Source organism: Tripterygium wilfordii, chromosome 10 (assembly GCF_013401445.1).
Source record: "Tripterygium wilfordii isolate XIE 37 chromosome 10, ASM1340144v1, whole genome shotgun sequence".
NCBI classification, from domain to species: domain Eukaryota; kingdom Viridiplantae; phylum Streptophyta; class Magnoliopsida; order Celastrales; family Celastraceae; genus Tripterygium; species Tripterygium wilfordii.
The window spans coordinates 8,336,060-8,352,688 of record NC_052241.1 but is presented as its reverse complement, the minus strand read 5'-3'; the positions used below and the strand labels follow the sequence as shown (position 1 = coordinate 8,352,688).

Sequence of the window (16,629 nt, the reverse complement as noted above, 5' to 3'; positions counted from 1 at the left end):
TTTTTTTTATTGGGCAGGAACACAGCTTTTAATTAAATTCATTAAATGCGCACGCTAATTTTCAACCATGTATGATAGCCTAAGTGAAAAATCGACGAATGACTTTGAGACAACACATTAAATATAGTTTTTTTTAAGATTTCTTTTAAGAGAAATATTTTCCACTTGGCAGATAAACACTAAACATACTGCCTACGTGGATGGTCTGAATAGTGGACATATTTTCTCTCAGTTTCAGGTCTATAGTATTGTATAAATTAGTACTCTATGGTATCGATACACAATATTAACTTTGTATTTGTATATCACGAATTGTATAGTTGAGCTGTTAAACTGAACTCATTATGGACCCCGCTATTAAATTGAAATTATTGTACAAACCAATCTATTTCACACTTCCACCATACTAGACTCTACCCTTTTTTTTCTGACAATTTCTTTACTAAATAATGGATGGCCACATGGATTCAAGTGATTCAAATGAAAAAGATCTCGTTGAGTTACTTTTTCTACTTGATATTGCTGATCAAAAAGAGCATCGTCTTAGTAGAATTCTTATGCGCACTTTATCATTATTTTGGTCATGAGTATGTGTTCGAATTGCTAAATGGATTATCAATTGTTTGACCCATATTCTCTACTCTTTCTCATTCTTCCTTTGTCGATAAATAATGATAAAGGGCAGTCCAGTAACAACATTAAATAAAATACCAAAATAAAGTAAATAACACTAAGTACTATACAAAGACAAAGAAAGATGCGATGTAGTAAGCAATAATATGACCAATGGAACCCCAAGCAAGCACATCAATGATGTTGAATCCAACTGGGTCATTTGATTTGAGCATTCTCACATTGTACATAATGTTCTAATCAAACATTGTATAAGTATATATTTCCTCCAAATCCAATAACAATGGAGTTAAAGTACCAAACGATTGATAAAACAAATGAAGTATTGAACTTACTCATACCATATTCCAAGAGAATAAACTTCTAGCAAGAGCAAAATTCAACAAAAAAATAAAGGAAAATAATTTTCAATCAAACAAAAAAAATGAAAAGTAAAACTAATTCCCTTTTTTTGTTAACATAGAAAAGCAAAAAAAAAAAAAAAAGAAGAGTATCATCACTTGTTGATCTCATATATATGGTTCATAATAAGGTTATACTAGGAAGTTTGCAATGTTTTTATCACCGAAGTATGGCTACAACCTAATCTCTGATGGTACCATAATTGCAGAGCATCAACACCTTTCAAATCGCATTAATGTAGCATCCATAAAACTCACCTATTGAAATCACAAGCCTCTAAGAATGATGAAATCACAACTCCCAAGCACAAGCAAAAGCAAGTTAGCAACCACACTAGGCGACGACAAGGCCACGCACCAATCAGTCACCACTCTATGTGATTTAGTGTTCCTTCTTTCGATTCTCGACTCTCAATCTCTCTCTGTTAGAATTTCTTCGCATAAGCATATATAAATTAGGATCAATTAACAAGGCTAGGGCCCATGGTAATTGGTAAGCGATTAGGGATTTAGGAACTTCTTAAATGGATAGTCCATTAGGCTTTTGAATTAAATTGGTAATATATAAATCCGAGTTTCTTAATTCAATTAAGAAGGCTGATGTATGAATATATTTATAATTTTACATATTATCATATAAGCTCTAGGGCCCACGAGCCGGACTTGTCTAAGCCCGGATCCTAAACGAGCTTAACATTAAGCCTGAGCTCGGCTCCTTGTCTTACGAGCCGAGCCTAAATAGGGCGGCCCGACCCATTTTCATCCCAACATGCAAATAAAATTTCTCAAACTAAATACGTTATTAGTTGGTTATTAATTAGAAATGACATTATTTATGTTTTTTTGAATGAATTTAACTTAATTTAATTGTTGAATGAAAATAGAACTTAGAAAAAAAAGGGGGAAAAAAGAGGTTTGGCAGTTTGGCGGGCTGCCTTAGATTTGCGCATAGAGTAAAATCCAAAATCCCCAAACAAAACCCGTTCAAATTTCAAAACCCTCACCTCACTCTCCCACACGCATGCAAGTCCCAGAAATGAAAGCCATGAGAGCACTCTACACCAGAACTCCCAAACCCTTCTCCTTCATTGCCTTCCCAAACCCTCGATTTCCTCGCCGCGTCCCCCGATGTTCCCACCAATTCCACTCCTCAAATCCCCGTTTTATCGATTCCCCAGAAATCAAAGCCGACTCCGGCGAGTCCGGACCTAGTAGCAAAAACGGCCGGGCTGTTTGGACCGTTTATGATCCAGCAGTTGGCGGGCTAACCACACGAAGGGTTACGAAGAAGGACCGTGAAGGACAAGAATTGGAGTCAAATTTGTCGAGTTCAGATGACGGGGTTGCGGATTTGGAGAGGGGGAGGACCTATGGTAGTGCGAGGAAGGGATATTTTAGCGGTGGAGATGATGTTGTCGATGGTTCTTTGAAGGAAAGGAAGAATGTTAACATAAAAAAAGCGAGTTCAGATGATGGGGTTGAGGATTTAGAGAGGGAGAGGACTTATGGTAGTGCAGGGAAGGGATATTTTAGCGGTGGAGACGATGTTGCCGATGGTTCTTTGAAGGAAAGGAGGAATGTTAACCTAAAAAAAGCGAGTTCAGTGAGTGGCTTGGGAGTCGGGGACGTAGTGGGCATTAAGAGAAAGGGGAAGGGTACTAAAGTCAGTTGGGTTTGTGCTGATTGCGGGTATTCGAATGGGCAGTGGTGGGGCACGTGCTTAAGTTGTGGTGGTGTTGGGACAATGAAGCAGTTTTCAGAGGCGGCTCATGGTGGTGGTGGTGGTAGTGGGAGTGGGATACAGGTTTCAGAGCATGTGATGCGGAAGTGGCTACCCCAGGCACCAGGGGATGTGCAGCCATTGCGGTTGACAGATGTGAATAGAGGGATCAATCAGCTAGATTGGCGGATTCCATTGTGAGTTGTCCTTTTAGTTTGGCTTCGGGGGAATGGTTCTGTCAGTCCTCATTGGATTTACTTATTTATTTTATGTGCATGAAATGCTGTTGGACTCTCTATATTTGGGGCCCGTTTGGGCAACAATTTTAAGCAGCATTTATACTACTTTGTAGTATAAATGTTGGTTGTTTGCCAAACAACAATTCGTGGGCACATAATCCGAGAGTTTTTTCTGCAGCATTTTATACTACTTTGCAAATGCTACTTCTAACAAGCATTTGTGTAGCATTTGACTTTCATTCTCTTTTTTATCCTCATTAATGACCGTTATTCCAATTCTACCCCTCATATTATAGAATAGTTTTATTAAAATATTTTTCATTTAATAAATAAATAAATTAATTGTTATTAAAAATTTAATTAATTAATTTATTATTTATTAGTGTCTTTAATTTATGTCAAATATACCCTTATTTGACCTAAGTTATGAACTCGATTCTCACCTCCAATTACCGTCTTGCTCGTACTGAATAAATAAATTAAATTGCTACAGTTATCGTCTTGCTCGTCCTTTTCATTTAATAAATAAATTAAATTAAATTAAATTAAATTGGTAATTGATTAATTATATTATTTAATTATTTGTATGTTTGGATACAACGTATACAACTAAAATGTATAATACCCTTGCACGTAATTTATCCCAATATGCTACACAACACAAATGCTAACAGTAAAAGTTCAACCAAACACATACCCAACATTCAAGCAGCATATCTGCTACTAAAATTGTCTAGCATTTCTGCTACCACCATTTCTGCTAGCATATCTACTACTTTACAAATGCTCTACCAAACTAGCCCTTGGAGACAGTTGTGAATCTCTTCTTCATTGTTGAAATGGCATTTTTAAAATTAGATGAGTGTACCAGGGATGCTTGAGTGAAGGGTGATTCTTTATATTCTTCAGTAGTTGATAACAAATGGATTCATCTTTTCTTCAATGGTAGAACATATTATTGTTTTTCTTTTTGTTTGTGATATTGTGGCTTGTATCCCTTTCATTTCTCTGAATTGTTCTTTGATTTTCAACTCAAGGAACTCAATTTGTAGGTTGAAGATATATGGTTATGTCATGAACATGGCCTATCTTAGGATGATTCTGTTGAGTGATTTCACATTTGATTTAAAAAAATTCCGATTTTGATTATTTATTTTTTTTATTTCCTAACTTACCAACTGGCTTGCTTTAAATTAGGTTTTAACATTAATAACTAAGTTCCTCAATAATTATTTGGCTATTCTGTTTTCAACACCTGTCAGTAACTCATCAAAATTCTTAATTTTTCTTTTACTTCTTAACATTTTGGGCACAGTTAAGTTCCGAGTTTGGCTATTGCTCAAATATGATATGACTTGATGTCTTCAATGAAATTTTGCCAACATAGTACTTTAATATTGGCATACTTTTGCATTGTAAAATGGATAATAGAGAGACTTGATGCTTTGTACATTAGTAACTCAGTTTCTCAATAATTATTTGGCTATTCTGTTTCAACACCTGTCAGTAACTCATCAAAATTTTTAATTTTTCTTTTACTTCTTAATATTTTGGGCACAATTTGTTTCAAGTTTAGCTATTGTTCAAATCTTATTTCTTTTTAAACTTTGTTTCTATGTTCCTTGTGGTTGATATCTAGGCCTGGACCATTTGGAAGTGAAGTTGCCAGGGTGCTTGGTGGTGGTCTTGCACCAGGTCTGGCTGCTTATTTTTTTTTATTTCTATGCTTAATTATTGGTTTTGTTCGGATTGTTCGCTGGCTTCAGCGTGACTGCTAATTAGTTTCAGGCTTTCAGCCAAAGCTGTTGAAACTGAAAATCTGTCGATGAACTGTATATATTTACATCTTGCTCACACATTTATGATGTCATCTTTTAATTTTGATTTATGACCATAACTTTTCAAATTATAAGTGAGTTTTTTTTTTAGAAATAAGATGATGTTTGATAGAATTGATTATGCAGTGACCAAAGTTTAAACTGCAAGTTTTGATGAGCTGAATTTGCTATTTTTGATTTTTCCCCCCCATCTGCATGCTTTATCATCGCTCTGATCTTTAATGAAACAGGGCAAAAGCACAGATGACTGATCAAGTACTATAAATAATGAGCACTTAACATGACTCCTACTTGCCAATTGCTCTTTCGGCTGCTTAGAACCAATGACTTTGAATGTGCAGTTATTATGTTGGTTGGACCTCTTGACCCTCTGCTCTGCCATGCTTGGTTTCTACTCGCTTTCTGGAACCCATAAGGCTGGTAGTTTTTCTTGCAATTTACTGACCCATATCCAGTCCTTGGGAAGCTTTTCGCAATTAACTCTGGTCTTAAATCTCTCCTCTCTCTCGTAAGCTGCACGGAAGTGCTAGATGGCTTTTATAAATTGTTTAGGTCGAGAGACATTCTTAATCCAGTTTTGAAAGAAATGGTGAAAAGTAGAAAATTATTATTTTTCATTAACCACTTTGAGCACACTCGCCCACATTCACACATATATTTTGTAATTTTTTTTTTTACTGAATGCACTTGAACACATACACACATCATGTAATTATGCATTATTGAGCTTTTTCATAGATTTGTCTCTTTTTTTGTCATGAGTAAACATGTAGCTCAAAAAGTTCTAATGATATTTTGTAGAATTAAAAATTGGAAAAAAGTGTTTCATACTACATTTTCCATTAAACTAAACAAATTTCATCAGTTCAGTTAATCTTTTAAAAAAACTGAAATTTCTAATTTTTTCAAGCTCTTATCCCTAAAAGCGGATAGTAAGTTAATTTTAGCTGTATGGTATTTCTTGACTTGAAGGTTCTCTGGTTTTGATTGGCGGTGATCCTGGTGTTGGCAAGAGTACCCTGGTTTTGCAGGTATGGATTCTTTTGTTCTTCTTTCTTCTCCCTGTTTGTTTGGCTAATCTCTTGCTGGTACAAGTTCATTGTACTATGTTAAGTCTTTTATCTTCGTGGTGTATGCGCATATTCTTGGATTAGTTTCCTTTATTTCTTGGGGTATTCAGTTTTGTATGCCCTCATTTGAACCATGACTCTTTTTCTTCTGTCTAGTATTGTCTTTCTGATGTCAATCTTATATTTAAATTGGAAGGTTGCTGCTTTAATTGCTGAAGGACGTAGAGTTGGTGAATCAGCTCCTGTTGTTTATGTGTCAGGTGAAGAGGCAAGTGTTATATAACTCTCATACTGCTTCATTGTGGATTTTATTCTTGCTTGTCTTGTTGTGGATCCAAGTTTTTGCTTATTGTGTTCTTTGGCATATGTTTTCCCTTAATAAGAGTAAATCTTGGCCCAGTGGTGGGGTTGCTCCATTGCAATTTTGGGGTTACTGGTTCAGACCACAAAACAACCTCTGCACAATGCAGGGGTAAAGTTGTGTACATCTTTCATTTCTAGACCCTGCCACCACTGTAGCTGGTGAGCGATAATGAAACAAAATTTCCACTTTTAAATTACTTTGTTCTTGATTGGCACCATATTTGTGCCCCTTGGTAAACAGTTTCTTTTGCACTAGGAAAAAAATATCATTTTGAGGGAGAATGTAGTATTAACTGCTTTTGAAATGGTACTGTAGTTATTTTTTGTGTAGTTTCCAAAAGCCTAGACATGTATACGTCTTTTACTTCAGCATTGTTGAGAAGTAGCTTCTCTAGGTTCGTTATGGATATCCAAATGTCAGTTTGTTTTTTGTATCTTCCTTTTCGCAGAGTCTTGAGCAAATTGTAAATAGAGCTGACCGTATGATGATTGGAACTGGTGATCTTTTCTTGTATTCAAGTACTGATATTGAGGTGAATGATTCTGGACTTTGCTCACAGCTCTTATGAAATGTCAGCTCAAAATCCATTTTTCATAATTCTATTCAGTTCATGTTTATGATTCCAGATACTATTAGTTCACTTTGAATCCTTTATATTACTGTCTTCTTTAAATTTACATGTAGCCATGCATGCTCGTACAGGCGCAATGAGTTTTTCTTTGGCTTCTTTATGTTATTTCTTGGCATGCTGGCATTTATCTTAATTGCGGGACACATGAATCTGAGGTCTGACTATATTTTAAATCGGTGGATCTTTTGGTAACCAGTTGGAGGTTGTAGGTAGAAGAAAGGTTAACACTTTTTGTTTATATATTATGGACAGGATAAGTTTGGTCAGTATTATATATTTTGGTTGGATCATTGCAAGTGAAAGGCGTAATATAGCAGAACAAGGGGAGCACAGATATGGTGGGAGAAAGAAAAACTTACAATCTCGTATATGAAGACTCCATGTTTTTCTGTAAGAGGCTATTATTGATGCCATCTAGTTAATTTGGGTTTTCACACATTAAATGCGTTAGTAGACATAATCAAGGAGGGAAATAGATTGATTTTGAGAAGTGTCCACATGACCAGGAGATGGAACCCTCTCTTAATATGTGGTTTATAATTCAGCTTTGTGATGTGTGGTGATGTTTGTTTTCTGATATTTATCACTTATTAATATTTGCCTAAGAATTTCAGCTCCATCCAATTACATAGGTGGGGCATTATGGTGACCATATATTATAGAGGTTACCTTAGGATCTTTGTGTTTATTTATTCATTGTCTGGCTTTCTTTCAGGACATATTAGCAAAAATTCAGAATCTCTCCCCCCATGCTCTTATTGTTGATTCCATTCAAACAGTTTATCTGAAAGGGGTGACTGGAAGTCCTGGAGGACTCACACAGGTTAGTATTCATATTCTTTACTGCCATCCAATTATTATAGAAAAAGGTTTTAGCATGAGGTGGGTTACTTTATAGCTGCTTTGGTTCTTATCTTTTTGCTGTTACATATGAGATACATTTATTCTTCTTTTTTTCCCCGAGGACATTTATTTTTAATGGAAGGTGAACTTATTCTAATCCATTTTAATTTCTAGTGGACTACCCACCCAAAATTTCATAAAGTGTCACTATCTATCTTGATTATGGAGTCAAAATTATTTGAAATTGCATTGAACCCATATGAAATGAGCTTCATTGTTCTATAGCACCTTCAATTCATTCAACTAGATATTCTTTCTTGAAATGTTTCTCAGTTCTCACTCATGTATTGATTTTACAATGCTCTTCTCTGTTTGCTATTTAACAAAATTGGCTATACGATTGTCTACTATTTTTTTTTAGAAAAAAAAATCTGTATAATTTTCTGGTATGAAGTATGTTTGGATTCTTTAGTGTTCCTATTCAATATTACATTTACTTGGTCCTTCGTGCAACTAGTTCTATCGTATTTCTCAAAAACATTTTATATATGCATATTCATTTTATGGTAACAAATTTTGAAACAGTTCTGTGAAATTTCCTGCATGGAGTATTTGTTCACTCTTTTTATATTTAATTAAAAATCGTATAGCCTGTTCAACTAGGAATTGGCAAGCTCTTGGTTTGTTGGCTATTCTGGAATTTATGACTCTGATTTTCATTGGGTTTGTCCAAAGATGAAGTGATGAACCCATTCAATGTACCCAGCCTTGCAGTTAACACTTTTGCCTGGTCAGCTGGATAGTAGAGAGGCTAGGTTTTGATTTGGTAAGAAAGAAGATAGGATAAGATAAGCCGTCTTGTTCCGTGTTTGGTGATAAGATTTTGGTGTTTGACTAAATTTCTGAGAAAGAGTGACTTTATTAAAGACAACGGAGAGAATAAAATCGTGATTTCTATTCAATATTTTGCCCCTCTCAGGAAGAATTTTAGTTAGCTTTCTGTTCAAGGGCTTAAAATTTGAGCCATTTTTTGTCCTATTGCTACTGAAGTTGTCCTATCGTCTTTTTAATCCAGAATGAAGCCTTAGATACTCTTTGACTCTACCCAGGAAGCACAGACACGCACACAGACATGGGACTCGACATGGACACTGTGAGAATTTCAAAGTTGTAGGACACGGACACTGGAAGGACACACATACATAAATATAATATATATATATATATATATATGTATGTATATGTCATATAAGAAATTAATGTAAACAAATACTTGTCTATTGTCTCAATATTACAATAAAATCAAAACACAAAGTCAAAACTGGAAATACAAATCACAACACAAACTTTAATCATTTTATATTCATAGAATAAGAAACTAGAATAACTGATCCTTTGTTTGGATTGGTATTTCTTAGATACCCAATTGTTTGATTGTTCAAAAGAATATAAATATCTATTCAGCATCAAAACCTTACCCTAAAAACACTGCTCTTTCTTGTACAGACTCTAAAAAGAGACCTTGCTGGCCCTCTCGCCAGTCGCCATTGAACACCCACAAACATCAAATTGTAAAGCCACTATCCCTTTGTCTTTGTTCAACTCTATAAAATATACATTAAACCTATATATTATCTAACTCACAAAATTATCAATGAGAAAATAACTCACAAGTCACAACAATACGAAAATAAGTCGAGAAAAAAACAGATAAAATGTTTGTAGCAAGTACGACATTTTGCACTTTGGACCTCTTTTGGATTTTGATTGGCCCAACTTACAAAAACAGATAAAATGTGTCCAATCTGTGTCATAAAGTGTCTATTTTCAAAAAAAATAAAAATATAAAAGGACACGGCCCGAACATGTGTTCGGGAGGTGTTGATGTTCGAAAGGTGTACGTAGTCATTTTAGAAGTGTCAGTGCTTCCTAGGACTCTACCCATGGGATTATCCAGTAATAGACCTTCACAAGGATATCCACCCAACACATTAACGGTATTTAATTATGAAGATTTGTTGGGTAGCTGACCCTCTGAGTCCGTTCTTGCAAGAGTCTGGGCATAATTTTTCTTTGTTTTAAATAAGAAAGAATTTCCCTGATACTTCTCTTTGAAGTTGCTGCAATGCTAAAGGATTTCTTTGCAAGAGCTTCATGTACCATATGTATATATTTGTTTTTGAACATAAATGGTGCAATCTATGCTATGTTGATCTCTTCAAATAGTATGTGTACATTTTCACTGGAGTAAAGATACTATGTGCTCACGCACTAATGGTTGTTTATAGAACTCAGAGTGCCGATTACTGACGCTGTATAAATATGCGACAGGTTAAGGAATGCACATCAGCCTTGCTCCGATTCGCAAAGAGGACTAATGTTCCTGTTTTTTTGGTGAGCATTCATTGTCTAAACTCTAAAGTCTGATCAATGATGTAGTTTGCTTGTTGATGTAATACTATTAACTTGAGTGAACCTCTGGCTCAGTGAATCTTTTAATTCATTTAAACCAGAGTATGACTCAATAAGGTTGTTTATTTAGAACTTTGTTTTTGTTTTTTCATACTACATTAATGCTTCTCCGCCTCTCCTATCCTGATTTTCCTCCCCTCCATTTCAGATTGGACATGTGAACAAATCTGGAGATATTGCTGGACCACGAGTCCTGGAGCACATTGTTGATGTCGTTTTGTACATGGAAGTTGGTACCTTATTACATTATCATTTCATTTTGTGTTTGCTAAATAATGTTTATACGAGTAAAGACACCTTGGGAAATCCTTAGTAAATATACAGAAACAAACAATTTTGAAACTTGTTAAGTGTCAAGTCATAACCACATTTTCAAGATAACCATGAGGTTATCTTGGGTGTTTGGATTCTTATGTTGGAGCCACCAATATTTGATTTTAATGTGCTATATTTTTTGGAAGTTCTCACTGATTGCAGACTTGCAGTGCTTCCTCTTCTTTCTCTTCCTGCTTAATCTTGGGAATAAGAAATCATTTCTTCTTTTTGTTTCATGCAACAATTTTATGATATATGTTTATGACATGCTATTTTAATTTAGAACTACACTTTTTGTATATACGAAACTTAATGCTGGGTGTATTGGCACACTAAGGCTGTGTTTCTTAATCCAGAGAGCTGATATGTTTTTTTATTCATCAGGGGGAGAAATACTCATCCCATCGTTTGCTTCGACCTGTAAAAAATCGCTTTGGGTCCACTGATGAGGTATGCAACAATAATAAAAATTCTATCAAGTGAATGTAGTTTCACTTTTTTCCTGCGGGGCAGAGAGAGAGAGAGAGAGAGAGAGAGGAGAGCATGAGAACAGGGAAGAAGTTCTGTTTTAGATGCATACCTGAGGGTTCATGCATCATGGTTCCTTATATTTGCTGCACATAATGTCTACTTTACAGTGCACCATGGATATTACTTGATTGCACCTTTGTTCCTATAGGGAAATGAATTGTTTGCAATGCAAAAGTTTTTTTTGAACGGGGGCTTAGGAAAGAGTTGTTGTTGGTCCTTATTTTACTAATGATCTAATTGCTCGCGCCAAGTTCGAGAAGCTTTTTAATGTTTTCTTATTCTTGTGAAGGGTGCTAGTGAAATAATGTGTATTATATTGGTTATTAGAATGTATAGTTACATTTACTATCGGATGGATCGAATAAATTAGATGGCAATTTCCTTGTTCTTTGTTGACCAAAGAGTTATTTCTTGCTGCAGCTAGGAGTGTTTGAAATGTCAGAATCAGGTTTACAAGTTGTTTCAAACCCTAGTGAGATATTTTTAAGTGAGCAGCACTCTGATTCAGCAGTTTTCGCTGGGCTAGCTGTTGCCGTTGTGATGGATGGATCTCGAAGTTTCCTTATTGAAATTCAGGTAATTTTGCCACTAATAATCTCGTACAAATTGCATCCTTCTTTTCCCAACATGTTGAAGTGATTTCATAAGACTACTATTTAAGCTCTTCTCTATCTTGCTTTTGGGATTATGTGTGATGGTTGTATATTAAACCTTTTTTCCTTGCCCTCGGGAGATTGAAAGGATGGTATAGTGGTTTCCAGTAGGGACTAAGAGATCAAACTGTGTTTTTTTCTTGGTCTTGTTGCCGGTGGGGGGAGGTTACATGGATGTGGTGTTATTGAGTTGAGTAATTATCTAAGCTCGTTTTCTCTTGCTTCTTTGGGCACCTAATGGAAGAGTTAGATCTTGGACATTTTCTTCTTGCCATTGGAGTGGTCCTTCATCTTCAACATGGATTGTGACGGGCATGGGTGTTCTGACTTAGGAATCTTTTTAATAACGGGTCAGAGTCCTAGATCATAGTTACTGGGAATGGTCAATCCCCCCTTCTACCCCGAATTGGGATGAACATCTCGGAACGGGGTACACTAGCGACCTGGGACGCTCGGGAACGCGACCAGGGACGCCCAAAGTAGTGTCCCAAAATTTTGCCATGAAAAAACCCAAAAATCGATTGAGATGTGAGAATAGAGAAGAGTAGAAGACAACATATAGACTGGCAGAGTTGGAGAGAAGAGGAAGGCGTGGGAGAGGAATACTCAAACCAGAGAGAATGCATGAGAGAGAAACAGTTACTTCACGACAAAATCAGAGAAGGCGCGGCAGAGAAGTGTACCCAAACCAAGGAGAAGTCTTCACGGTGTTGGGACTGGGAAAGAAGGGTATCTAAACCCTAAATTTGTGGTTATTAAAGCCCAGAAAATTTACCTAAAAATAACAAAGCCCATTAAAATGTATTACCCTTTATCCAAAAATAATATAGAAGCATTGAAATTGTTTCTTTTCTTGTACTTTAGATTGTAAAATATGTTATATTTCATTCAATATTTAGAAGTGACCCCAATAACTCTTCAAATCGTACCATGTTCCCAACTAGCGTACCAACTAAGTCTACCCCCAAACGTACCACAAATTAATCAAGTGGCGTACCCCGTTCTTGTACCCTACCCATACCGAGTTCCTGGTAACTATGTTCTGGATAGTATCTGAATTTTGCTAGTCTTTGTATGGGACATAAAGATGGGAGAAAGCCTTTCTGCTTCAAATTTTCATTGCAGATCTATGTTATCCACTCTAATATGCTGTTTCTACATTAGATGATAAACAAGGTAAGAAACTACAGTTACAAGGCTCCCGTGGCAGGTCGGGGGAGGATGAAATGTATGTTGCCTTACCGCCGCATGGAGGAGAGGCTGTTTTTAATAATTGAACCTATGACCTCTAGCTTGTGTCAAGCGAACTTGCCAGTAGGCCAAGGGTTAACCTTCTGTTTCCAAGGAAAATTTAATTTCGCACCTATATTTCCCCATTTATGTGCTATTTATTGTGGCAGGTCAACAGCTTGCAATAGAAAATTCTCTAGTTTGAACCAAATACCCTGTCAATGCTTTCCTTGAATCCAGGAAAGCCTTTGTTACTCCTACTATGGGCATTACTTTGGGATTTTTTATTTGAATGTGCTACTGGGTTTTATTTTATGATGTTTTAATTCTTTTTAAATAACGAGTTGAGAATTTTTTTCATGCATTCTATCTGTTTTCCATTGACTAACATTTTTCCCTTCAATTCCTCACATGAAATGTTTGTGTTATCTTTCTATAATTGCCATGTAGGCATTATGTGTATCTGGTACAACTGTCTTAAGGCATATTAATGGGATCCAAGCAAGCAGAGCTGACATGATTATCTCTGTGAGTAATTGTTAAAGGTTCTTTCTTGGACGCAATAATTCCTATGGCACTCTTTCGTTTTGGTTAAAATTTCTGCAAATTTCGTAACTGTATGTTGTATGTAGTGTCTCCTTTATATCCTTAGTATAGTCTCTCTGTTGTAAACTTTATTTACAAACTGCTTTTGTTTGTTTATTCTTTCTTTGCAAACAAAAATGTGAGGTTCACTCAACTACTCAAGTCTTATTTCCTTTTCTACTCTTTTATATGATATTATTAGCCCTATAGATGGAGTTCAAGAGGAGTCATTCAAGTAATGCTTTACCTGGCTTTAACTATGAATTTAACTGAAGTGCATTGGAAATATCAATTGTGTTGATCAATGCATCTCTCTTTTATTGTAGGTTCTTATGAAACAAGCTGGTCTAAAGCTTCAAGAAAATGTGAGTTGGTAATTAATTATTTATCCGGGTGAATTATTATTCTTCTCATGAGTGGGATGAATGATTTATGTATGACTATAATAAGCAACAAAAGTCCGTTCGTAATAAAGCATTTTTTTTCCAGTTAGCTATTAATCCTTGGTTTTAGTATTTAGCTTGTGGATATGAAATATATAAATAATGAAGAAAATCTGTGAAATTGAATTTGGATTATCTATAATGACTGTTACAAGCATCTTAATTCACTAAATCTTCGATTTGGGAACCCCAGGTTCCCCTGGTCTCGTGTTAGGAAGCCAAAAGCTCCTCCAATGGTGTACTCTCTGCAAGAAAAATTCTGAATCTGTTGATCATCTATTGTTGAATAACCCCGATAGGATGATCTTTTGTGATTTGATTGCTGTGGTTTAGGATGATCTACACGGATTCTTTTTTCTTTTTTTTCTGTTATTCTGTTCACGGGTCACACCATATAATGAAATTGTAGTATAATCCAATCCATGTAGACTACAGTTTGTCCATTTTTAATAATGCTTTCCTTCACTCCTATGTTCTTTTCTTTGTGAAACAGGCCATATTTTTAAATGTTGTTAGCGGTGTGATGCTGAAAGAGACCTCTGGGGATCTTGCCATTGCAGTCGCTATTTGCAGCAGGCATGTGCTTCTTATCTGCTTTGCCTTTTATATAGCTTTGCTAATTCACTAAGCCTTGCCAGTTAAAGATATCCCACATCTAGAAGAGGATGTTCCATTTCTGTGTCGGGCTCTTGTACTTTCTTCATTTTTTTCTCTGCCCCTCAGATTTGTATCTAGTGTACATGATGAACTTATGCATGTCTTCAGTTTCTTGGAGTTTCCTATTCCCAACAGCATAGCATTCATTGGAGAAATTGGTCTTGGTGGCGAGCTTCGCTCGGTATGTAATGATGTTGATTAATTTCGCTTAATACTTTTCGTTTTTTCAAGCAAAGTGAATTTCTATAATAATGGATCAGCTGTCTAGAATAAAGAGTGGACTTCATTTTTAGTTGTGTTGCCTTTTTCTGGTCCTCGTATTCCTTTCATTTTCAGATTGACATGAAATATGATTTTTCTGGACTTCTTTTGTTACTGAGGTGTGCAAAAACTATCATTCTTAAAAACAATGGCAGATTCACGTAATGGACTACAACCCCAAGGTCTCCAACTAACTTCTCTAATGAACTTATATGGCCAACCCCTATTTATTTGGATAAATCTGTGATGATAATGAGTCCTGTGAGCTGACTTGGTGCCATTTGGTATATCAGTATACTTTAACTATTAGCAAATGAAAGATGAAGAATGGATAGCCTTGTAGTTTTTAAAATATTATGATGATATTTTGGATGATTCTCAGTGGTCAACCTTCCTCGCTCCCTATAATATAGGTTTGATAACTTTCAGGATAAGACTCAGACTCTTTTACTTCATTCTTAAATTGCCTTTAATAGTTTACCTAGGAACTGTTTGTAGTGTTTAAACAAATCATGGAGCAATTCTAGGCCAATTTATTGCAATACCAAACAAATCGTAATCAAAGCTTCGTACCCTGCATTGAAGAAAGTATGATATGGAGTCTTTAGTTAATGGGTCTGTGTAGGTGCTCTCTTTGTGCTGTGGGTTTGTTCTACCAGCATATTAGGGCTGACTTACTTGCTTGGCCTTTATAGAACAGCGACTTAAATTAAAATACCTGAATAGAGGCAAGATTTCTCAGCATATTTGGTCTCGATGCATGCAAACTTTTGTCATGAAAATCTTGTGCTAATTCTTCTTGCAAGTGCTTTAATCTTTTAATTTTTATTGACATTGCCACTTTACAGCTGATCAATTATTGGCAGAAGTCCCTTCTCCATCGCATCTAATTTGGAATTCATTATATTTATTGTAGGGATCTTTGGCTCAAAAAATTATGATGTAGAAACCTTGCTGTGTCGTGCCTTTTATGTTTCTTTCTAACACAATTTTCTGGTGGGCTACCAGCTCAATATTGTTTTTCAAATTTTTTTTACTCTTTTGTATTGCAACTTTGTAGGTGCCCAGGATGGAGAAAAGGGTAAATACAGTGGCCAAATTGGGATATAAAATGTGTATTGTTCCTAAGTCGGCTTTGAAATCTTTGGCAATTTTGGGTTACGAAGATATTAAAATTATTGGGTGCAAGAATCTCAAAGAAGTTATAAATGCCGTCTTCAGCATGTGATGGAATGTCTAAAAACCTTCTGTTTTAGTTTTCCTTTTTTACTTTTGTATATTTATCTTAGGAAATAGCTGTCTTAGGTATATTATTGCAAATGTTACTTTTTTTTCAGCTGAAGAATGTAATTTAATTAGCACCCTCCATGCCCTGACTGTAATTGAAATAGGTCATGGGACATTAGTTCCATCTTGTGCAGATCATAGACCATGTCCCCTTGACTGTAATCATTATTTTTTTTCCACTTCAGGGAATTCGTATTTTAGTGGGGTTCAGTTTTGATGGTAAGAGGACTTGTGTAGGCTTTTGTAGTGGGTTTATTTTGAGAAATTGTTCCAATAAATATGGTATGAGGATTGCACTTTGCTGTAAGAGTGCAATTGGGGAATTGTGTGCGTTGTAGGGAGCAACGGTTGGCCATTGACTCCCATTTAGTCTTTTTTCTGATGGCTGGTCTTGCATATTGATGGTAGCTCCACTAGAAAGTAGGGGTGGAAAAAAAGTTCAGTTTCGAGTTGGTT

General features: G+C 35.7%; 1 protein-coding gene across 1 annotated transcript; it reads left to right on the top strand.

The window, feature by feature from the left end:
* Positions 1 to 1,952: 1,952 nt before the first annotated feature.
* Positions 1,953 to 16,473, top strand: LOC120007805 (DNA repair protein RadA). Its single transcript, XM_038858259.1, has 15 exons — positions 1,953 to 2,951; positions 4,633 to 4,688; positions 5,804 to 5,862; positions 6,098 to 6,169; positions 6,714 to 6,797; positions 7,612 to 7,719; positions 10,071 to 10,133; positions 10,360 to 10,440; positions 10,911 to 10,976; positions 11,478 to 11,633; positions 13,391 to 13,468; positions 13,852 to 13,890; positions 14,462 to 14,544; positions 14,734 to 14,806; positions 15,947 to 16,473. Exons 1-15 carry the CDS (start codon positions 2,056 to 2,058, stop codon positions 16,112 to 16,114), a joined length of 2,082 nt encoding a protein of 693 aa, XP_038714187.1. The 5' UTR covers positions 1,953 to 2,055; the 3' UTR covers positions 16,115 to 16,473.
* The last annotated feature ends 156 nt before the right edge of the window (positions 16,474 to 16,629 follow it).

Excerpts from the sequence above, each read along its gene's own strand:
- LOC120007805 (XM_038858259.1), top strand. The coding sequence starts at position 2,056 with ATGCAAGTCCCAGAAATGAAAGCCATGAGAGCACTCTACACCAGAACT. Across the intron at positions 7,720-10,070 it reads GTCCTGGAGGACTCACACAG|GTTAAGGAATGCACATCAGC; the intron begins GTTAGTATTCAT and ends AATATGCGACAG. Across the intron at positions 10,977-11,477 it reads GCTTTGGGTCCACTGATGAG|CTAGGAGTGTTTGAAATGTC; the intron begins GTATGCAACAAT and ends TTCTTGCTGCAG.